The 23,792-nt window shown below is 43.4% G+C and overlaps 1 protein-coding gene across 5 annotated transcripts; it reads right to left on the bottom strand.

Moving 5' to 3' along the window:
- Nucleotides 1-834: 834 nt before the first annotated feature.
- On the bottom strand, nucleotides 835-23,573 carry scn4aa (sodium channel, voltage-gated, type IV, alpha, a). 5 transcript variants are annotated; one of them, XM_046377057.1, is made up of 27 exons: nucleotides 23,342-23,573; nucleotides 17,193-17,496; nucleotides 16,785-16,903; nucleotides 16,577-16,666; nucleotides 16,355-16,483; nucleotides 16,095-16,186; nucleotides 15,571-15,864; nucleotides 15,416-15,479; nucleotides 15,079-15,220; nucleotides 14,752-14,949; nucleotides 14,293-14,463; nucleotides 14,067-14,196; nucleotides 13,328-13,566; nucleotides 13,061-13,234; nucleotides 12,598-12,954; nucleotides 8,942-9,418; nucleotides 8,788-8,829; nucleotides 8,565-8,697; nucleotides 8,266-8,420; nucleotides 8,008-8,181; nucleotides 7,771-7,893; nucleotides 7,200-7,481; nucleotides 7,056-7,109; nucleotides 5,967-6,104; nucleotides 5,721-5,825; nucleotides 5,133-5,403; nucleotides 835-5,012 (listed from the first exon to the last, which is right to left on the bottom strand). In XM_046377057.1, the coding sequence occupies exons 2-27, from the start codon at nucleotides 17,445-17,447 to the stop codon at nucleotides 3,718-3,720; spliced, it is 5,703 nt and encodes a 1,900-aa protein (XP_046233013.1). In that variant the 5' UTR covers nucleotides 17,448-17,496; nucleotides 23,342-23,573; the 3' UTR covers nucleotides 835-3,717. The 5 variants fall into 5 exon arrangements, with proteins under 5 accessions (XP_046233013.1, XP_046233014.1, XP_046233015.1 ...); XM_046377058.1 differs by having other exon boundaries at nucleotides 23,419-23,573; XM_046377059.1 differs by lacking the exon at nucleotides 23,342-23,573 and having other exon boundaries at nucleotides 17,193-17,951.
- Nucleotides 23,574-23,792: the final 219 nt, after the last annotated feature.

The raw sequence follows: 23,792 nt of genomic DNA, 5'->3' as shown, positions 1-23,792 counted from the left end.
GTGTGTGCGTGTGTGTGCACTTGTGTACTCTGAATACTGGACCAGGATCAGCTTCCAAACTATTTGTGATGTCACAAATCAGGCTCGTAGGCTCCACCTCCTAAAATCACATTTTTCACCGTCATCATCCCACACAGTGAAGCTCAGACATTCAAATTGCAGGAGCAAAAACAAAGAGCCCAGAGATGCCCTGACTTTACCTCTCAGATTTATTCTGTGAAATGTCACGACATTGTTCAGGTGAGAAGTTCAAAGTTCCTGTTGACTTGTCTTTGCACCCCTGTGAGGTTGACACTTGTGGTTTTTAGTAAAATGTTGCAACAAATTTGAATGCTTACCAGTTTATACAAACTATTCATACGTGCTAATAAGCTATGTTGGTGATCATGGTTATAGATTATACATTACAGCTGCAAAACAGCATGTTAACACAGTCATTTTGTCTCAAAGTGCAGCCCTGCAGCGAGCTGCCAGTCGTCAACTCTTTGTGTTGTTGTGAAACATCCACGTGCAGTCAAGAGTGAAGTTTCCAGGTCAGTCAAGCTGATCGCATTTCCCTAATTCCCTGAGTGAATATACAGCGCAGTCTCTCAGTTTGAATCGGCTGTATGGAGTTTGATCATTTTTCACAGTGGGTGAACAGGATATATGCTGCTGCCCCCGACCCTGTAGCCCTGACAGGAAATACTGCACCTCCCTTTAAAAACATGTAAATGACAGGTGACTCAGATTGGGCCTGTAATCTTTCATTTTATATGAGCACTGGTGGCTGCCCAAAAATGATTAAACTCTGCCAGGCAGCCATAACTGGCAACACACACGTGCAGAGCAGCCCTCCAGCTGAGCCCACATAGCTCTTATCTAACCTCAGCATGCAACCACAACTACATTCAAATAAATCAGAGACCCCATCTCCTTGTTTCTTGTAAGAGGTGGTGCTTATGATTTCAGTGTGTGAAGAAATGACAAAAGAGAAAACACTGACGATTATTCTATATTTTCCTTATCTGTCAGCAACCCTCATGCCCAAAACTAACACAGAATTGAACCTACAGTACTAACAAGTATTGTCTGTGTACTTAAAACGTACAATTGAACCTGCTGCTCGAAGTACTCAATGACACACCCAAATGTATATGAATCCGTGGCTGCAAAGAGTCCCTTTCAAAATAGCGTGATGTAGTATTTCACAAATGACACTCTTGACTGTTTTCCCATGTCTACTCCCAGAATTAGACACAAAAGGTGACAGAGTTGCGAGTTTGTCAGTGAGCAGTGCGGCCTCTTCATCACATGACCACCAGGGGGCGTCAGTGTAGTTTCACACACATCAACTCACAGCTCACTTTTCCCTACAAGAAAGTATTTTATTCTCACAATGTTGTTACAGTTTTTACAATAACAAAATGATATTAATATACAACACCAAAGGAAAACAAAACAACAAAAAAGGCATATACAGGCAACACTGACTGCAGGTGTACCATTAAAGCTCCCCGTGTGGCTCTCCCTCCATTAGAAATGTAAACAAAAGGAGGACACTGGCTTGTGTATTTGACCGTAGCATCAGAGGAGATGACAGTTAATCTCAAACAGGACTGCTGGCAGCTCACATTACAGACGTTTGACAGGAATAACTGCCATGCTGCGACAGCAGGATAAGACAAAGAGACCCCTTGAAGAGGAAACGATTTAAATCCCCACGGAGTTGATCTTGAAATACATAAACAAGAGAAGAGACAACCCTCTATAGCCTATTTTAAAAAACAGAAAAACAAAAAACAAACTAGAAAACTGTAAAAGTGCTTATGTTGTTCATGTGTTCAGAGTAAGACATTTTAAATTAAGACTTACACAACAGCAAGTGAAGCCTGACGTTCCACATGAGGACGGACTTGAAACGACTAGATCCCACTGCACTTTATTGTGAATACGTAATTAGGCGTGATTATCTACACATTGGGAAGCGAGGGCATGTTTTTAACTAAACATTTCAGCATATCAGATCAAGTCACTCGGCACTTGATCCGACCTGAGGCGAGTGTCAAAGTGCTCGAGTGTTTGCTGTGATTAGAGTCATTTGGTACACAGACACAGACGGTTGAAACGCACGGGGAGCTGAGCTGTTCTGCTGTGCAACCGTGTTAATGTAAACATCACATCTTAAGTTTGCAGTCGCAGACAACGTTTAAACCCAAATGCCGAAATGGAAAACAAGTGACTGCTGGCTTTGACTTTGGAGGTCTGATCTGAGGGGAGCAAAAATAGAAAAAAAGGAAGAAAAAGAATAAGACAAAACATTTATAAGACATGCGTGTATCAGTGATGAAATCATCTTAGAAAACAGGAAGGCCTCCCAGTCTTACACAGTCAACTGCTCTGACTTGACCTGGAAGGGATATAAATAGTGCAATATAAACTGGGCCTTTCTGAGTGAGCCACTGAGGGACAGATGTTAACTGCATTAGCTGGCCCATGTTACTGTTAACTGATAAAAAATAACAGACATCAGAGTTGACAGAAATGTGATCGTATAAGCCTTATTTCTTTTTTTTGTTGTTGTTGTTTTTAATTTATTCATGCACAAAAATGACTCCCCCATGGAAAATCGTTTTAAAGAATTAGAGCGCTCACCCTGAGGAGATTCCATGTAAAAAAGTGACTTAAAGTAAACAGCAACAGGATTTTACTCTTTTTAATTTCTCAAAAATTGAAACAAATGAAGTGACCACTTGTAGTCGTAAGATGGTACAATTTAAGCGTGGCGTTCAAGATGAAGCAGTGGGAAAAATCTGTAGCAGCAGTGAAAAACTGGTGGTGAAAATTGGTAATAATCTTTTCAAATATTGTTCTGTTGAGTTGGATAATAGTGCAGCATTCATGTCATATCAGAGTAAACACAGCATAAAACCCTGTAAAGGTTCAATCAGGTTCTGTCAGGAGTTGTTCAAGTTACTCTTTGGAGAGAAACTGGGGCACATGGTTTGGTTTTCTGATTTAAAAAAAAATGTATTGCTCACTTAAAAGAAGGCTGCTGCTATAAATATTGCTGGAAATATTGTTGAAATGTGTTTAGGACTCTTTTTCCCTGAAATACAGCCTGAACAAAACCTTGTTCTGTATTGCAAATTCAACATTTATTTTTCACCAGCAAACTACCATCCCAGATTCTGGTCCATCATGATGTTTCACCCACCACCAATCCGCTGACGGCAGATGTAAAGGAAAACTGCAGGAGTTTAATTTAATTGCTAATAAGCTATATTTAGTAGTGGCCTTAATTTGGAAATACCAATTAAAGTACCATTTATGTCCAGCAATACACAGAGAAAATACAGTAGATGACTGGTACAGAAAAGAAGGTGCTACAAGAAGACTTAGAACTGGTAACTGAATATTTGAGCGTGTTAATTTTCTCCGTTTTTACAGCCTGCTTTCTTACTTACTGCACTGTTGAATGGTGCATTTAGCACTGAAGGTGGTTTTTATTTACCCATGTCTATATGGTCATTACTGTCAGAGAAAACCATGCACTCCAGTTCCACCTTCAAGCCAAAAAGACACTTAAATATGGCATTTAAAAAAGTTTTGTTTTTGCTAAGTTTAATTATAAAAATTTCTGTTTAAATATTCCCCAGCACTGCATGTGTAACATCAGCCCAGTAAGCTCAGCTCTATCAGTGAGACTTTGCATCAACTGCTAACTCTACTTGTTTGTTATACAATCGACTCTCTCAGGTTTGCCTGTAAGGCCAGGAGGTGTTGGTTGGGGGCAGAATGTAATAAAACCTCATTAGTAATTTCTACAGGTACAACCATGATATGTGGCTCAGGGGGTTCTGGACCGCAGTGGGCCTCAGGGTAATGTGACAGAGTCTCAGGACTGGGAGGCTGTTGGCTTGCTAGAGTTTCTAAAGCCTCCAACTCCATCTCCTCTGCAAGGTCCACGTTGCTCCCATAGAGCACTCCCATCCTTCGTGCGAGCATCCCCTCTTTTTCTGGTGGATCTTCATCCTTTCTACCCATCCTCTTACAGCGGTGAATAAAAGCGGCATGGCATATGCAGCGTTTCAGTAATTGTTTGCGGTAAGCCCTCTGAATGACTACAGCAGCCATTTGCTCTTCTTTGTGGCGTACTGTTGTGGTAATCGGCGCAAAGGAGTCTGAGGTCGGGTTGTTCAGGATGAACTTAGTCTCAATGCTCTCCCGCATTGCCAACATCTCCACCGTGTCTCCCAAGACCATCTGTGTGACAGCCAACAAGACGTCCACACAGTGAATCCTGTCCCCAATGACCAGGGGCAGATCCATTTCAATCAGGCGAAGCCGGTTGGGCTTGGCAACCCTCAGCGGCTCCTGCAAGGCATCACAAAAATCTGAGAGGCGGCTGTACTCAATGAACTGAGTTCCATCTATGTCAAACTTCTCCCAAGTCTCATTGAACATCTCAAAGTCCTCCTCACAGAGTGCATCACCACTCTCCTCCTGAGCCACATTGAAGTTCTCTAAGATGATGGCAATGTACATGTTGACCACCACCAAGAATGAGATGATGATGTAGCTGCAGAAGAAGACCATGCTCATGCCCGGGTTGCCACAGTTCCCCTTTACATCCGTGCCTGGGTTCTCGAAGTCCGGATCACAGTCTGGAGGCTCCTTGTTCAGCATCGGAAGCAAAAGCCCATCCCAGCCGGCTGAGGTCGTGATCTGAAACAAGCAGATGATGCTGCCGCCAAATGTCTCAAAATTAAATATGTCATCGATTCCAGCCTCCTTTTTGACATAGGCAAAGTTTGACATGCCAAATATGGAGAAGATGAACATGATGAGGAAGAGCAGGAGACCAATATTGAAAAGGGCAGGAAGTGACATCATTAAGGCGAAGAGAAGTGTCCGAATGCCCTTCGCTCCTTTAATAAGACGGAGGATCCTGCCTATTCTGGCCAGTCTGATCACTCTGAACAGAGTTGGTGACACAAAGTACTTCTCGATCAGGTCTGACAGCATTGTGCCTGAAATAAAAAGGAGATAGACGTCTGTCAGAAGTAACGTGAACAGCTATGGTCTGTTGGAATATCAGTTCTCTAAGCAACATCGTTCACAGCTGTGCCTGTAACATGTAAGATACGCACCAGCTATGGACAAGATGACCACAACAAAATCAAAAATGTTCCATCCATTGGTGAAGAAGTAGTGTCGCAGGGCAAAAAGCTTCAACACACACTCTCCAGTGAAGACAACAATGAAAGCCACGTTCACTTTAAAGAGGAAATCTTCCTTTTCTGGGCTTTGGTTGTCTGTCTCCACCATCATGGTCACCATATTGAGGCAGATGAGCACCATGATGAAGATGTCAAAGAACTGCTGACTGATGAAGTCAAACACCATTCCCTGGATTAGGTTCTGCAGGTCAAAGGGAGACACAGGCGGGGGTGGGGTGGGTGGGGGTGAGGGTGAAGGTGAGGAACAGAAACACAAATCCAATAGGGTCATTTGGCCTGTTCACACCAGCAGTGTGCAGAAAAGGTCAACACAGGGGTCACTCGTGATCCTTTCATGCCACGCATGCCAAACCGATGTGTCATTGCCTCATTCATACTTATCAACATTAACCAATGAGGTTAAACAGTAGGTCTAGAGTCTATCTCTCATGTGTGCACAAATAAAATATAAAACATGCTATCAGTGACGGAAATAATCATGTTAAATGAGTGACGTACAGTTGGACGTGGAATTGGCTTCTGTGGCTTCTTGGAGCCAAGTTTCTTCATGGCATCGTAGTACTTTTTTTGCTCTTCAGTCATGAAGATGTCTTTATCTCCAAATTGCAGACGACACATAAAAGAAACGTCATTATAGGTGTTTGAATCAGGTGACACAAACCTTTCTGTCACTTGGCTGAAAAGAAAAACACCAAATGCTTTTCTATTGGCAGATTTGCTTCTAATAAAAAGTGTGATACTTATCTTTTTCTTTTGTTGGTTGAAATTGTCAATGATGACACCAATGAAAAGGTTGAGTGTGAAGAAAGAGCCAAAGATGATAAAGATGACAAAGTACATGTACATGTAGAGGTTGATCTCATAAGAAGGTTGCTCCTCCACCTGAAAAGAACAAAACATTCAAATCACCAGGAATATTTTAGGATAAATCAGTCACTTTCCTGTCACTCAGAAAGATGACTGTGAGAAAGAGCAGGGACAGCAGAGGATAAAAGGTTATACTGGAACATGATACAAGCCAAGATGGAGCACCTGTTGATCCAGACTCATTTCACCACCACCACCATCTGTCACATGTATATCACATATATATATATATATATATATTCAATTAACTTAAAGTGCAGGGTGAACTCCTGGCAAAGCCTGTGAATTTCTTACTGTTACTGATCTTATTTCTATACATATAAACAATAAAAGACTATCTTAGTATACATAATAAATTTGCCATAAAAGATAGTCAGTTATTCAGGACTTTTTTGTGCAATTTTCAGAGTTGCCTCTACTCAAACTATGTAATGTCATTTTGTAACACAAAAACCAAAGTTTACATGAATACAAAATAATAGACTATAAGTGTTTGCCTGTATACACTATACAGACAAAAGTATTGGGATGATGCTGTTTATCAGGGTTTGGGCTCGGCCCCTGACTTCCAGTGAAGGGAAATCTTTTGGACAATGCTATGCTTCCAACTTTGTGGCAACAGTTTGTTGAAGGCCCTTTTCTATTCCAGCATGACTGTGCCCCAGTGCACAAAGCAAAGCTCCATAAAGACATGGTTGGATGAGTTTGGTGTGGAAGAACTTGACTGGCCCACACAGAGTCCTGACCTCAACTCCATCCAACACCTTTGGGATGAACTGGAACGGAGATTGTGAGCCAGGCCTTTTGGTCCAACATCAGTGTGTGACCTCACAAATACTCAGTCAGTCCCTGTTGGTGTAATGGTCAGGTGTTGCAATATTTCTGTCTATACAGTGTATGACTGTGAAACAAAGACACGCTAAATTTAATGTTTGAATACATCATATTGCAGTAAATGATAACTACCTCTCTTGAGTCAACAGCAGCATACATGATGTCCATCCAGCCTTTAAAAGTTGCCTGAAAATACAAAGCATTGCTTAGAAACATGTCACTGAACACATCACATTTCGTTCCAAGATTTTCCAAGTGTATAGAAGCACTTCTCACCACTTGAAGCAGGGACAGGTAGCCTTTTCCCACGTTGTCGTAGTTGACTTTGACATTAACCCAGCGGGCTTCCTGTGTGGCTTCTCTAATGGCCAAGCAGTCACTCCTGTTGTTGACTTCCGTGATGGGGAAAAGCTCCTCGGTGGTGGTGTTGATACAACGGTAGAACTTCCCAGCAAACAGGTTCACTCCCATGATGCTGAAGATGAGCCAGAAGATCAGACACACCAGCAGCACGTTGAAAATGGAGGGAATTGCTCCAACAAGGGCATTCACCACCACCTGCCCCAAAGAGAGCATGTTGTTAAATTGAAGGAATTATGTAGAAATGTATAGAAATACTTCATAGTCCTTTGTTTGTTTGTATAAATGAGCAACAAACTTTTTTACCAGTCCTCTTACCTCAGTCATCTCTGTGGCAGCTACCGTGGTGTAAGCATGCATTCATCAAACATTGTAGGGGAAAAGCCAGTCAAGTTAGTACGATAATGCATGACAGCTTTAACACCGTCTAAATCTAAACATCAGCGTGCACACTCCTCAAACGTGGTTGCGCTGTCTCAAGACTCACCCTCATCCCTTCAAATCTTGACAGAGCTCGAAGAGGCCTCAGGGCCCTGAGAGTCCTGAGGGATTTGATTGGTCCGAGATCAGAGTAGCCCATCCAGTTTGCGCATAAACTAATCAGGGAAATCTGTGGCAGAGTTGAAATGTTTCCTATTCAAGTGTTACCACTTTATCTGAAGTATGTATGTATGCCCTGCTGAAAGTTATGCATACAGGTCAGCACTGAAATATCTCAACTTACATCGACAATGAAAAAGTCTAACCAACACCAGGCGTTGGTGAAGTAGGTCTTGAAGCCATATGCGACCCATTTCAGCAGCATCTCAATGACAAAGATGTAGGTGAAAACTTTGTCAGCGAACTCCAGAATAATTTTGATGGTTCGGCGTCTCTCTATGTATATGTCTTCAAAGGCCTGCGAAAAGAAGATAGGAGAAACCTGGACATGTGTCCCGACAGTAACACAGCATCTTCGCGCTGCACTGAGGCCAGCACTCACCAGAGCTCCACTGCTGAGGAGGATCATAAAAATGATGAAGGTTTCAAACCAGTCGTGCTCCACGATACTGAAGCATGTTCTGCGAAGGTTCCACCATTTCTTGCCTTTACCTTGAGTGATGTCCACGGTCAGACATGGCCAGCGCTTCACACAGCCTCAGAGGAGAGGAAGGTCAAAGGTTTGGGATTACTCCAAAAGATGTCAGATTATATTTCAGCACCTTAACTACTGCTAATAAAAAATTGGGACTGTTGGGTTAAGTAGGTTAAATGATTCTGTTTTAAAGTGGTTGTTCATACTTTCAGTGAAGCAGGCCTCTGGCTCCACGGGTTCTTCCTCTTCTTCTTCCTCTTCTTCTGGTTCGGGCTGAGGCGGCTGATAGTCCACTGTGCTACACACTGAAGAATCCCCATCCTTCAAAGCACCCATCAGCTAGTCAAGAATGACAATTGAAGCTCAGTTATTTTGAGCAGAACTCAGTGTAAAGTAATGACTCACACAGTCTCACACAGTGTTACTCACTTTGACGTTACCACTCACACCAGTTTGTTCTTCTGTGTTTTCCTGAAATAGCACAGGAATAGAAGAGTGAGCTTTCATAAGCATTAAAATTATTATCATGCCCAACAGACAGATAAATAGAGTGAACTTGCCTTTATTTATCTACTGTACTTACAGAGTAATGTTGGCCATTTTCCTCATCTGTAATCTCTGAGTCATCAGCATTATCAGCATCGTCTTCGTCATCCTCATCTTCCTCGCCCAGGTTTTCAAAGTCTGACTCTCCCAGGGCGATTGGCACATTGAGACTGAGCTCTCCATCCACAATAAATCCAGAAGGCCGGCCTTCAACCAAACAGTTAGATATCCCGTCTGCCATTTTACAATCCTGACTGGTGTCCAAGTGGTTCATTTCAATTCCCTCTGTTTTAGGCTCCCCTTCATCCATCGTGTTCTCCTCAGGCTCCTCCTTGGACTTTCTGCCAAGAATCTGAAGGACCGTTCGGATGACGAACGCTTTGAACCAGTTGATGCCCCGTGTGATTCTGCCAATGGCAATTTGGAGATTGTTCATCTCTCCATCATCGTCCCCCACTGAGAGGTTGTCTCCACTGAACGAGCTGAGCAGCAGGGCCAGGAACAGGTTTAGCACCTGTCAAAGCAAACGTGAAGGATTGATCAAGGAAAGACCCCAATTATACACTGAAATGTGTTAAGTAAAAAAGTAAAATTAACACAGTTTCAACAATGTCTTCCTGTAACCTGGTGTGAAAAACAAACACTCTGCTTTGCAAAAGATGCTTAAAGTCTTTATTTTGCATGCAGCTCTCAGCATATGAAATATCTCAAAATCGTTTTTAGTTTTTATCTGTGATCACTGAATGAGAATTGTATGCCATCACTGACCAATCAAACACAAAAAGTCTGGACCAGCTCAAATACACATCAGAAACCAAATTGGTTCTGTGACAGCACATTATGTCGTCTGCCTCCTATTGCAGACACGGCTATCTTTAGTTTCAAAACCCGTTAGTCAGTTTCTCGGTTCTTATTTCTTAGGTTTAGCGGGAGCTCATGGTTACCGGGGTCAGGCTGATCTGTCTCATTCCAGTACAGGAGCTGTGAATCAGTAAAGATGGCTGAGGGGCAAGGATGAGCTGCACAAAATGCAAGCCAGACGGTGAAGGAGTGAAAACAGATACGATGAGCTGTGATGGGATAAAAAAGCAATTGGAGCAGAAGTTTTAAGTGCTGTTGACGCACCAAAAATTTTCCTTCTGCTCCTTCTGAAGGTCTAGTAGCCACATGATGTGATGAATTCAATCTTTATCTTAAAGGTTGGACATTTTGGTAAATATGGCCATTTGCTTGGAGTTAGAGGCAATAAAACTATCATGTGAAGACAGTTATTGCTTTGTATAGCTTAGCTTGACTTAGCTTAGTTTAGCTTAATATCTGGAGAGGGAGCTAAACAGGTAGACTGGCCCTGTCCGAAGGTTAAAAAACATGTAATATCTTGGTTGTTTAATCTGTACAAAAAAACAATGAGTTGTTACCTTTGGACAGGGCTAGGCTAGCTGTTTCCCTCTGTCCTCAGACTCAGTGCTAAACTATGCTAACTATTTGCTTGCTGTAGCTTCAAATTTAAGTGTTACTTCTAGCTTTGAGAAAGAATTCCACATTAATAATGACAGCCCCAGGCCTTAAAATTGCAGAAAATAATATTAAAAATGGAGTGGCTTTGGAGAGTGGGGTTGGAGAGAGAGGCAAAATTCAATTTAAAGTGCAGATGAGCATGTGTGAATTCAGGAGCGTTTTCGATCAAGACAATAAACACAAGACGACCAGCAAAGGTCCCTAAAAATGCACGCAATGCCCACTCTGCTTCATGTGCCGTGGAGCCGATGACCCAATGCTATTACCTCCTTATCAATTACGTTTCAGTCTGCCATAAAGTGACTTTTCCCTAACACTCAGTGCTCCCTGCCACCTGAGCTCTGCTCGCTCAGCTGTCTGTGTTTGTTCCCTCAGTGGCAGCATGCTTACTTGAGCCGGATCTTAGCACATACTCAAGGTCAAAACCACTGTTTGGTGGCTCAAGTCATTTGATTTAAATAGAACCCCACCCCACCCCACGACATGTGTAAGTGTACTACTTGCTTTCATGTCGGTGTGGATGGCGTGCATGTATGCATAGGGTGAGCGTACATTGGAGTGATGGTGGACGGTCGGGCGTCAGTGTGAGGCACAAAACAGCCATGACAATTTGGGCCACAGTGCAGACATCATAATACTTTTGTCAGCTTGACAAGGAGACATTTCCTTTCCATTTCTATGAATAACCTAACAGGAAATGGTTTTGGCACTTGTCATTAAATGTGATGCTGAAATTATGTCTGAGAGTGATCAGCTGGATTATGTACGCATGTCCTTGTCCTGTGAGGCCAAAATAAAATGTCAGGGACAGTATTTCCATGACTCTCATGATTCCTCAGTCTTCATCCAAAGGTGGACTGTGTGGAAAGTTAGTGCAACCGATTCAATTTAACAATAATCATTTCAAAATAAACCAGAATCTGGGAATATCAGCGTAGCTCAAGACACTTGTGAACTTTGATGCTTATACTTCAAAACAAAACAAAATATGCACATATATACATGTTGTGTTTAGGTAATACCCATACTGTAGTACCTACGATACTTTCATGCTCTTGTGCATAACACCAACACCCCCAGCTGTGTCTGTCTGTCCTTGGCATTTCCCATTTGAGTGGTTAACAATAGACAGCTGAGGCCACAAAATCTCCTGGTATTATAATAAGATAACTGTTAGATTCAGAGAGATTTTTCAGAGCGGTTTGTCAGCTTTACAGCTTCACAGTGGTGACAGTTGCTCAGATGTTCGAATACTGTATTGTCACCTTTGGCTTAAGATTTACTGTGCGCTGATATGAGCGCTGGATATACAGAGACACGCTGACAACACCATCTCTGTTCAGCCTGATCCTACACTGAGAAATGATTAATCCAAGTGAAAGTTAGCGGTGTAACATCATAAAGTTTCCTCTTTCTCTTTACATGTATCAGCCTGAGGCCGTGTTCACACTGACAGTAGTCCTTTGTGAGAAGCCCCACCGCCTTCCGACTCATTTGAAGGAGACAGCTGTGTTGGCACAGCAGGGGTGCTGACACAGTGGGATCCAACCAAAAAATGCTGTGGCATTTTGCAAGAATAAAAATAAAAATAAATAACAACTGGGTTCAACTTTCTCCTCAACCCTGTGAGACATCGTCGAGAAACACACACCGCTGAGACGGGAGAGTGTCTATAAGAGTCATGAAGTCCTCCACAGTGTAGTGCTTTGACATCTGATAAGCCTTCAAACTCAATGATCTACGACTCAAACTGGCCTCTGGATTGTATTTCATCAACTGTCTGGTAGCTGAAGTAACACTCTTCCTCTAGTCTGTCTAACATCAGGGATCAGTAGTGAATAGAGCCACCGCGATTAGTAGATTAATCAATTAGTCGATTGAAAGACATTTAGTTAATCATTTTCAGCCATTTTTAAAGCAATTTTTTTTTTTTGTTCTTGTCGCTTCTGATAGTAAATGAAAACTCTTTGGGTTTTAGACTGTTGGTTGGACAAAAGAGGAAAATGAAGAGTCACTATGGACTCTACGGAAAAATGTAGTAAGCCCTTTTCACAGTGCTCTGACATTTTAAAGACTAAATGTATAATCAATTAATTGTGAAAATAACTTACAGGAGATAATAAATATAATCCTCTGTGGCAGCCCTGACAGCGAATGAATAAAAGTTGCACTCACCACTAGATTTCCAATGACCATGACCATCATGAAGACTAGTAAACACATCCCAGTTCCAGCCACCTCCATGCAGTCCCACATGGTCTCGATCCACTCCCCGCACAGGATGCGGAACACGATGAGAAACGAATGGAAGAAGTCGTTCATGTGCCAGCGTGGCAGCTCGCACTCAGAGGAGATCTTGCACACACAGTCCTTATAGCTCTTGCCAAAGAGTTGCATACCCACCACGGCGAAGATAAAGACGATGATGGCCAGCACCAAAGTCAGGTTTCCTAAAGCTCCTACTGAGTTACCAATAATCTTGATTAGCATGTTGAGCGTAGGCCAGGACTTGGCTAGCTTGAAGACACGAAGCTATCTCCCACACAGGACAGACAAAAATAAGGAGAGTGAATACTAATGTGGGAGATAATGTTATTAGAGTAAATAGATACGAATAAGTTCAGTCGGTGCTTCTCACCAGACGGAAGGACCTGAGGACAGACAGGCCCTGGACATTGGCCAGTCCCAACTCCACCAGACTGAGAGTGACGATGATGCTGTCGAAAATGTTCCAGCCGACTTGGAAGTAGTAGTAGGGATCCATCGCAATAAGTTTGAAGATCATTTCCGCGGTGAAGATCCCAGTGAAAACCTGTAGGGGATAGAGTTTTTTTACAGACACTCAAGTCTGAGATGTGAGAACATTTTTGCAATGAGTTACAAACTGAACGTGTGCCATAATCACCAGGTTCCCCACTGAGAGCATGTAGTCAAACTCTGGGGTCATGGGGTAGTGCTCCATGGCCATGAAGAGGGTGTTGAGCACGATGCAGATGGTTATGGCCAAGTCGACAAAAGGGTCCATCACCACAAAGTGCACCCACTTTTTAAAGACAACCCACGGCTCACAGCAGTCCCACTTCAGGAACATGTCGGCAAACTTGTACCAGCCGGGTGGGCACGGTCTCTGAGCCTCCTCCAACTCTAGACAAAGACAGACAGGAAGAACAGTTACCGCCATGAGAGCATGTGCCTCAGCTAACAGAGAGCAACATTACAATTTGTGTTTCGTCATCTGTGCCAAGTTACAGTAGAGTTGAAATAGCCAAAGCTTAACACCATGAGAGCGTGACACTGAATGCGGATTTCTTCAGCACACAATGTGTTTAGTCCGACTATGGCGAGCTCAAGACAATGCTACTGAACTGGCCTTGGATAAACATGTGTATGATGTTAACAACTGCTTGATAATCTGAGCAATTACAGCTCACATTAGAGCATCTCCTCTAAGAACCCAGCAACTAAGCCTTGCGTATTTCTTCTTCATTCCCCAGATGAACTTGACACTTCTTGATGCTTACACCCGCCACTTATCATAAAAACAGTTGCCTGAAATAGACATAATGGTGATGCTGTGTCATCTGCTTATTTTAGTCCAACCAAAGCTAATCGACTTTGTGTTTCTATCTCCGTTGGCACTGTACCTTCCATGGCAGCTGCAGTGAGGACAGTCGTAGCACTTGCACATCTCTGTGACAGGCCTGGGTCCTCCAGATGAAGCATGCTGTGCACAGAGCCTACCGACCTCTCTCTCAGTTCATAATCTGCAGCAGACTGTAGCAGGACATGTCGATAAATTGGTCAGTCAAAAATTCATGATGGAACCTCAGAATCTCAACCAGATACATACGGTAAACAAGACTGACTGACCTGGACCATGGTGGGCGCTCTGATTATTAGACGGGGGATGAGTCTCCCATTACAGTCCTTGACAGCATCGTCGTGTTCGAGGCTCCGCTCATCGTCCGCCATCTCAGATGTGGTGTGATCACTGAGCGACTTCTTACTGGTCAGAGTGGCTCGGCTCCCGAGAATGTGAGCCTGTTACAGTGGTGAAAAAAAGGTGAGAGGGGAACAGCTTATGTTATCATACTTAATGAAATTACACATATTTATCATAATTCTATTCTAAGCAACAAAAGAAAATGTCCTTAAGTAAAACAAGTGAAAAAAAAACCTGTCAAGTATAAAAGAACATCAACTTAAACAACTGACCCTAACCTTTTACAACTGATCTAACGTACTGCTTGTTATGAAGACATGAGCAGATATGTTGAAGTAAACAATATGTGAAAGGTTGGCTTACTCCTTAGTGCTTGTTAAAGTTACCTGTTCTTGATTCTTGAGTTGCTCTAATAGCCTCTGGAACTCCTCCTCTTTCTCTATGGCCTCTCGCTGAGTAGCCTGATTCTGCTCATCGTAAGCCATGGCTACCACAGCCAGGATGAGGTTGATGAGGTAGAAGGAGCCCAGAAAGATAACCACCACAAAGAAAAGCATGTACGTCTTACCAGCCGCCCGCAGGATCTGTGTTTGGAACAAAAAAGAAGCTACGAGAACTAAGGACAAATTTCTTTTCATAACTTGGATTATAAAACGAAATGTTCAAAATCAGGGGTCAGAAATCTGCTTGGAACTTATGAAAGAAGTGCCAACCAGCTGGAAAAGGTTCTCCCAGTAGTCCTGGGTCATGAGTCTGAAGAGGGCCAGGAAGGACCAGCCAAAAGAGTCAAAACTGGTGTAGCCAAAGTTGGGGTTCCTCCCAGCCTTCATACAGGTGTATCCCCCCGGGCACTTTCTATCAACAAAGAGTCAGCATGCTACAATAGCTCTCCAAGCCTCCAAATGACAATCAGGACCTTACAACTGTGCAAAATAGCAATAAAATTAATTTTTTCATTCGGATTTATTGACATGCAAATTAAAGCCAAAACACCAAACCAGACTGGGCAGACAAAATTAGCATCATAGTGTCACTGTGTACAATACATACCCAGCATCCGAGCTGTTTCCACAAAGCAGAGCGTCTGCGCTGCCTTCCAAGTAATAGTGATTCTCTAAAGCCAATTAACAAGACAAACACTGAAATATGTTCCACTGAGGACAACATCAGCTTAAAATAAAAGGTGAAATATGTATTAAACATACCCGAGTTTTCAATATACTCAATGAAATTGAAGGTACTGTTGGAATATGTTGTTTCATTGAACCCCACAGTGTTGTTGAAGGACGCGGTGTCATTAAATGCATTGGTGCTGTTAAAAAATTCATATGCAGTCTCATTTGTTTCAATGGGCCATCGGACGCATTTGTGTCGCAGATTTCCCATGAACAGTTGAAGGCCAACAAGGGCAAAAACAGAAAGAGCGAAGACGGTCAGAATCATGACGTCCACCATTTTCTTCACCGACTGGATCAAAGCGCCCACGATGGTTTTCAAGCCTGACAAAACACAGTTCACTTGTCAGTGGCACAACTCCGAAAGCCAACCATCCCTTCAACAGCACATGATAATCAATTTAACAAAATATTTATATTGTACTGAGTACAGTTACTCAAAAAAGTTAAAACTACTATAGCAGCTCCTATGAGAAATTACATTCCCATAATCAGTAAGAAAACACACACACACACACACATGCAAATGATTAAAAGTGAAATATGAAGAATACCAGGAATCACAGTAATTGTTTTAAGGGCTCGAAGTACACGAAACGTCCTGAGGGCTGACACGTTGCCAAGATCGACAAACTCAGTGATGTACCTGTGAAAAAACATAAAACAGACTTCTTATCTGCTCATTTAACAATTTCAAATGACATCTGCATATAAAAGAGTTTTCCATATCTGCACATTTTCAGTTTTCATAGAAGATGATAATTCGTCTCAAAAATGTTTAGTTTTTGAACTGTTTTGATTCTCAGATACTTACGCCATGCTGATCACCATGAAATCCAGCCAATTCCATGGATCTCGAAGGAATGTAAAAGATCCAACACAGAAACCTCTGGACAACACTTTTACCGTTGCCTCAAAGGTATAGATACCAGTAAAAACATACCTGGGAAGAAAATGTGCAACACAAGTTACCTAAGTAGCGTTAGATGCAACACAGAAATTACTGAAGTCTAAGCTTCAACGGTGAAGAACTCACTCGACAGTTTTACTCCATGCTGGTGGGTTGCTCATGGTCATGAATACACAATTCGACAGAATTGTAATCATGATGAACATGCTAAATAATTTAATTCAGGGTTAAGGAAACAAACATGGCAGACATAGCAGACATTTTCCAAAATTATGTCCAAGCCATAATACACTAAATAGTTCAAAATCTTAGGCTACAACAACTCAAAGGATATGAATGTATGAGAATTTTTATGGCTCCTCTCCTAACCAAACTAAAGGGGCTCAGAATGTAGCAAGCCGGTTCAGCATTGAACCTGAAGATCGTGTTTCCTTTGGTGATCACAATGAATGTCTGAGAAACACAGAGATCGTCCGTTTAAATGCAAATTAGCACAGTCCAAAAATACTGACTACATTTCAGTAAATATTCAGTGATGACAATCTTAAAATGATATGTTAACTGTAACTTGTGCATGCCACAAATGAAATCGTATACATCACGTAAGGGATACCGTAAGCAGCTGTAATGACTGAAATTTAAGTAATACATCCTGTCATATTTTAAGGTTATGAGAAGACGGAGACAAGCTCATTACAGACTTAGTGTGTTTCCGTGTGAGCACAGATGTGCTCAGACTGACTTTCTGTGCTTTGTAGAAGGGGTCCAGGTCCTCCAGAGGCGTGTTGAGCAGCTCTGGTGGAGGATCTCCGTAGATCAAGGGCAGACACTTGCCCGCCTCCAGATCAGCATGTGGGCCTATTGGCTCTTCCTCCTCATGGCCGCCTACTTCTGCGGCCTTTTTTCTTTCCTCCTTGAGCCTCTCAATCTCCACCAGTGATTCCCGGGTGAAGCGGCGGAAAGCATCGGTGCCTGGGGGAGGGAGCAGGGTCGCCATCTTCGCATTGCGAAGGGATACCACCACACCGGGGTTTCCCTAGAAGGTGCTGATGGGAGGACAATGATTGAATACAGAGAACGCAGGATGTTTGACATGAGTTTGGCTGCAGCATGAGACGAGACAAGACAGACTATGACCATCCACTTATGTACGCCGTACCTTAACCATTTTGACTCTGGGTGCTTTGTGCTTGTGCATTTATTATCATTCAGACCAAACCAGCAGTCAATCTGGATTTAATCTAAACTGCCAGTATGTGACAACCTGAGAGTGAAACTCAAGAGTCATCTATTTTTCTTCCAAATCGCCTACTGCACCTTTTAATCAATTAAAAGAACCACAAATTCCTCATTTAAGTCACCAGAGGCGTTGACACTGAGGTTCTTGATCAGCACCTCAACTTAAGTGACCACATGGTTGGTATTTTTACTCAATAAACGATCTTTAATGACCATTCAAGTCTCATGAGTGTGTGTGTGATGAGGTAGTTAGGACCTGGATAAAGCTTTTAAATCCCGAGTGTTGATAATGACTATAGATCTCAGTTGCTTTGATCCACGTCCAAACTCCCCACCCTCCTTCGCTCCTGCCCTCCACCCGGTGTCCTACATCTCTGACCCCACAACCCTGACAACACCACCAGCACTTGTGGTGTCCATCAGTGTCAAGATGGAGACAAAATGACAAGACACACTCAGGACGAGAGCTTGGACTTTCCCACCGTTCTAAGGAGACCATGACATTACTTGTCTACATCAGATTACTTATTAACTTAGCAGACGCTCCATTTCAAGTCCAAGTGGCATTTGCTTACATCCTTCGATGTGTTTAGCAACCAGTCTGGTTTTGTCTGGAGCAGCTAAGGTGAGACTCCTGCCAACATGGACATAATAAAGAAGTTTATTTTCTGAGTAGAATCAGCTAAAATCAAGACTAGAAGTTGGCCTTAAACTAACAATGAATACATTCAAGGAAAACTGTGTGAATACACAAAACCTCTCAGAAACACAAACAAATAACAAATAAAAAGTGACAAAGTTCTGCAAATTTCACCATCTTCAGGAACATGCAGATTTTCTACTAAACTAAGATACAGAGACGACACAAGGAACACAAACATGTTATTAACCACTGAAACAGACAAACCAGTTGGCAAGAGAGGAATTCCTGAGCTTGCACATAAAAAGGCACAGGCACAGATCCTGCACATTAATGCAGCGTAACACCCTCTTCCTCCAAAAACCTCAGTTGAACAGAAAATTAGGCATTCACACACATGTGAGGAGAAGCACACGTTCACACAGATACGGTGGCTGCCCAGCTGCTACGGGCCGTCAAGACGGAGCGTCGTGTTACAGCGGCCCGATGACTCTGCTCATTCCTGCCTGGCTGAGCCTTCGTTCTGCGCCTCACATCCCTCCGATAAACAGGACAGCACGCCAGCTTATCTTACCCGCCGAGCCGACTCCTCTCTCTACTACCTTCTACTTTACACGGGGCCCCAAACACACTAAGCTTCCGACTCTGCACCTTTAACGGCACTTGACAACCCCACCACCACCACCACTACCACCACCACCATCCCGCTACATGACACCTGAGGCTCTCAATCCCTCTTTCATACAACGCAGACCTCAGTCATTCCATCTTAACACTATCACTCATCAAAGCCCGCATTCCTAATCACTCAACAACACAACTGACAAGGTCTCTTTTCACTTTGAGTGGTAATACTACATGTATGTGCAGTATTTCCTGTATACTGGATTTTTTTTTTTTTTAATGTGGCAGAGTTTCTGAGTGCCATCTGAACACAAGGCAACCTGGCCAGCCCTACACCTTGTTTCTTCACACCACCTTCCTAGCCCCACTCCCCCCCCCCATCATCCCATTTCAAAACCCCCATTCTGGGAGTCGTGGGCCCCGTCGTCCTCAACCGTGAGCCAACCTTAAAATACACATCCTGAGAATGGATGTGTTTCTGTGCAGCTTATGGGGAACATTTCCTGATTGCATTACATCACAGCATTACTGCTAAAGCCATCAAATGTCCTTTTTTTAAAAAGCTTGATCCCTCAATTGAAAGTCTGCCAGCCTCGAAAAAGCCCTCTAGATGTGGATGTTGGGTAGAGAAATATTGGAGCTCGTTTTGGAGCTGGTCAAAGTGCAGTGAGTTTAAGCAATTCAGGTAGTTTCGGTCTGCTGGTTGGGAGTCAGCCCATCCAATGGGTCACAAGATAAATGTGAGAGGTCATCAGATGAATAATGGAAGAGGAAAGAAGAACAGAGGAAGTTCTGCAACTTTTATTTGTATTCTTTTTTCAGATTTTTCTTTGATCTTTGAGACTTTTTTGTAATCTGCACATTTATATCGCCAAGCAAAGTAAATAAGTACCTTAAAATGTACCTGTCACCACACAGTTCTTGAGTAAATGTGTAGCTGAAGACAACTCATTACATGACCATGCGCTTCAGTCACACTGTGGACCGGTGGCAAACAGAGGAGGAAGGGGGGGTACGTTAGATTTCAGAAGTCTTCACTGACAGTAATATATATATCACCTTGCATGTCAGTAAAGGCCATGTGACCTGTGACATTCCAGCTGAGGATATAGACGGTGTAATGCGGATACCTCTCCGTTACAGTAGACGGCCGTGGAATGTGAATGCCAATATTCACCTCCGGAAACTAAATGAACTCGCTTTTGGCTTTTGTCACAAGGGCAGCAGGAGTTCATACAGGAGGAGAGGATGTGCTGTTTGAAATCTGAGTTCACTGATGTTGGACCAAAAAGGCCTGGCTCACAATCTCCGTTCCAGTTCGTCATGAGAAGATTCATGTAGAAGCATGTACAAGAGGCTAGCTAACAAAGCTAACTAAGATATATTATATCAGGTTGGCTGACCGGGACGCCATTAATGTTTTCATCTGTCACATGCATGAGCCTGTTGTCCATGAGTAGGTTTCCCTCTGGGCTTTGATGGTTGGTGGGTGTAGTTTGATATTGAGTAAGCAGGTCATAATTTGTGGAAAGAAACACTGCTGTCGAGTTTTTCAGATAAATAAAATTCTGGTGGTTTCAGCACCTCAAGCTGGGTGAAATCTGGTTCCATTATATTCAAGGGAAGGCGGACATCTAGACAGCCAATATCTCAAAAGCTCTGCTGCACACACCAAAAAGGTCTAGATGGATAAACAGCACTACAGGTAAGAGGAGAAATACTTTGGGATGAACTTTTTCTTTAAGAATTAAATTTGGCAAATTTGATCAGTGAAACACCAGGATAGCAATTCGATCATTGGAAGGTTGTCTTGTATCATAGCTGTTTTAATGTGGCACAAATTAAATTGGGGTCACACTTGGTGAATTGTTACAATTGTTACCTAATATTTTACTCGATTTTAATGACTTATTGGCTTAACTCTGGTGCCCCGAAGGTGCCGGTGGGTCAAACATCTCAGCCCCCTCATTAAACAGCAGTCTTGGAATGTGCTCGAGTTGTAAACAACAGATCTAGAGAGCAAACAAGGACTTTTATCCACATGTCCTTTGACATTCGCCATGCTCCTGTTCCCCCCGTTTTCTCACGGGGTCAAATCGCAGCGCTGCACTTCGCTCTCTCCCAGCTCGCTTCAACACCCTGTCACCCACCAGTTAACCTTGTATTTCGAGCCCTATAGGGAGCCCACATTAAAACAGACCTCTCCACCTGTTCCTGCTCGCCACGGTGTCATTGTATGTCGCCACCAGATGCAGTTTTGCACTTCAAAACCATATCTGCGCGCCGAGCCAAACCGGACTGAAGTGCGTTTGTGGCCCCAGTAGCTGCTCAGGGTCAAGCCCCTACGATGTCTTTATCAGATGTGTGCACAGTAGACTCGCTTGCAGTATATCCCCACATGCATTATGCTGCTGCTGAGAGGACAGCTGCTGTCATTCGCGCTATGCCTCTGTCACTGCATACCGAGGAGCTGTGAAGACCAAGCATAATCTCCCTGGTGCAGTCAGACGGCCAGCGGAGACATGCAGGCCTGCTGATTTATGAATCCAGACTTTTATCAGAGGACGCAGCCAAATGATGTGTCTCTGGTTGGTGTAGACAGTGTTTCACCACAACCACTTTGGTCTGCTGGATGATAACAGCGGAATAATATGATGTTTTAAAATGAACCCCGAGTGTAAGTTTAACTTTTTTGGGGCATCTGGAAGAAGTTCTTTGCTGTAATACTCCACTCTTTGCTGTGGCACAGATTTTTGCCATCTCAAACCGACCCATTTGGCCTTTGCACTCGCTGCACAGAAATCTGAGCAGATTACATGTGGGAGTGAGATGGAGAATGTTCCAAGGAGCTTGTGACGGCACGGGGGGAGCTATTATCATATTCATGACACTCGTTCTTTAGAAATCACAAGCCTCCACGAAGGACCTGTTCGTGTTGTTATTACTGTCACACAATATTCAGATGGGGAAGACAACAAAACTGTCAAGTACGGTTATTACTGAAATGAAATGACTGACTTGGTGAACAAATGAGATGGTAAATTTCATCTTTAACCTTATTTCACCTTTTGAATGCTCTGGAAAACACAGAGGCCAAGCCAAGCAGTCACATGGGCTCGCTTGGTGGAAGAAACTCAAAACCAACACCTTCTGCGTCCAGGAACATGTGATGCAAGACACACAAACACTCTCAGGCAAAGGAAGACACAGATACATCCTCACACTACAGAAATATGTCGATTTTATGCAATCTACCAATTATGTCACAGATATTCGTATTTAAAGCAAATGGCAGCACAAACTCACTCCAACAACTCAATGCACCACCTGACGATCCCCATCCATGCTGAAACCTGCCGTGGCCCTACTGCTGGGGCTCCACTGTAGGAGTCTGTCCTGTTACATAAAAAGGAGGAGTTTCAGGATCTAATGTGAACACCAGTCTCCACATTTTCCACTGCGTCCACAAGATCTGCTTTGCCAGGCTGTCTGTGTAGTCCCACACCTCTGATTTGGGCAGCATGGATTAACGGCAGAGAAACGGTGGGGCACGAGCATCCACAGCATCACAGTATTTTTCCCATCTGCCATGAAGACATGAGCTAAAAATAAGACTTTGGCCCCGTGGGAGGAGGCATAGTGGGGGCATTGAGAAGGCTGCAAAGTGTCCACATGCAGGGCCGTGCAGTGGCAATGCACGGGAGACATTCACCTGGCAGGTGAAGACATGGGTCTGTTATGATGCGCATGCGCAGTTGCTCTCTCATACTGTAGATACTGTAGCATAAGAGTAAAAACACCAGTTCGCCACTACATGTGCGCGCACATCCCGACACAAACACGCGCAGGCTTGCTCTTAAGCACATATTCAACAACTCTGCTGTGAAGCCATAAATCTACCAATTCCATATTTGACCCAAGCTCAGTTACAGGTTTATTATTAGACAAAGGGGCTCTTATTAAAACACGTCTTTCCTTTAATTTCTTTGCCAGGCAACCGATTATTTCGAGCGCGAGGAAAGAAACTACCTCACACAATCATCTTACCTAAACTCTAAATGAAAACTTCCTCAGCCACTCGATGGAAAACCGTGCAGGTTTCAGCACAGTCCACATGAGGAGAGAAAATTAAAGCACAAAACAGCGAAACGAACACACCAGGAAGATGTCGAGTTATCCGGAGAAAGCGAACAAACAAACAAACAAACAAACAAAAGCAGACTCACGACCACTGAAGACAAAATAAAACCGAAATGTAAATAATCAACAAACCCCATTCGGGACCTGAGAGGGAAAACCCTTAAAGCTGCAGCCGGGCAGGAAACTTTCATATTCTGAGGCTCATGCAGCTCATCTTTAGGCTCAACAGAATGCAGCTGGTGGGTTACCTTGCACGCTATAGCAAATATATCCACAGAATCCCCAAAACTTGGAATAAAAATCAAAGTCTTCCGTGAAGCCTTACACTGAGGACGTAATTCTCCCCTTCTGGCAGCCAGCGCGGGGCTGCAGGACAGCTGTTGCTGACGCAGTGGCGTCCTGCAGTGAAACCGGAGGAGTCGCTCCAGGTAGGATCAGACCAGACCTTTGACACTTCGGCAGCGGAAGTGCTTGGCGTTCCCACACAGCTGCACAGCCCCTGCGTGACAGACTGAGCCCCTGCAGGAGGCCTGCAGTGCTCGTCCTGCTGCAGCTCCGAGCGCAGATTCCTCCCATGTCAAAGTGCGATGCGATGGATCCGCAAGAGCCTTTAGAAATCACTGCTTCCTACCGATTACCAAATGTATTCATTATGTTATTGTTGTAACAGGAAGCTCGTGTTCTTCTCGCTTTTCATTT

Source organism: Scatophagus argus, chromosome 21, assembly GCF_020382885.2.
Source record: "Scatophagus argus isolate fScaArg1 chromosome 21, fScaArg1.pri, whole genome shotgun sequence".
Lineage (NCBI taxonomy): Eukaryota > Metazoa > Chordata > Actinopteri > Scatophagidae > Scatophagus > Scatophagus argus.
Note: the sequence above shows the minus strand (reverse complement) of the source record. Positions and strands in the feature narration are given on the sequence as shown.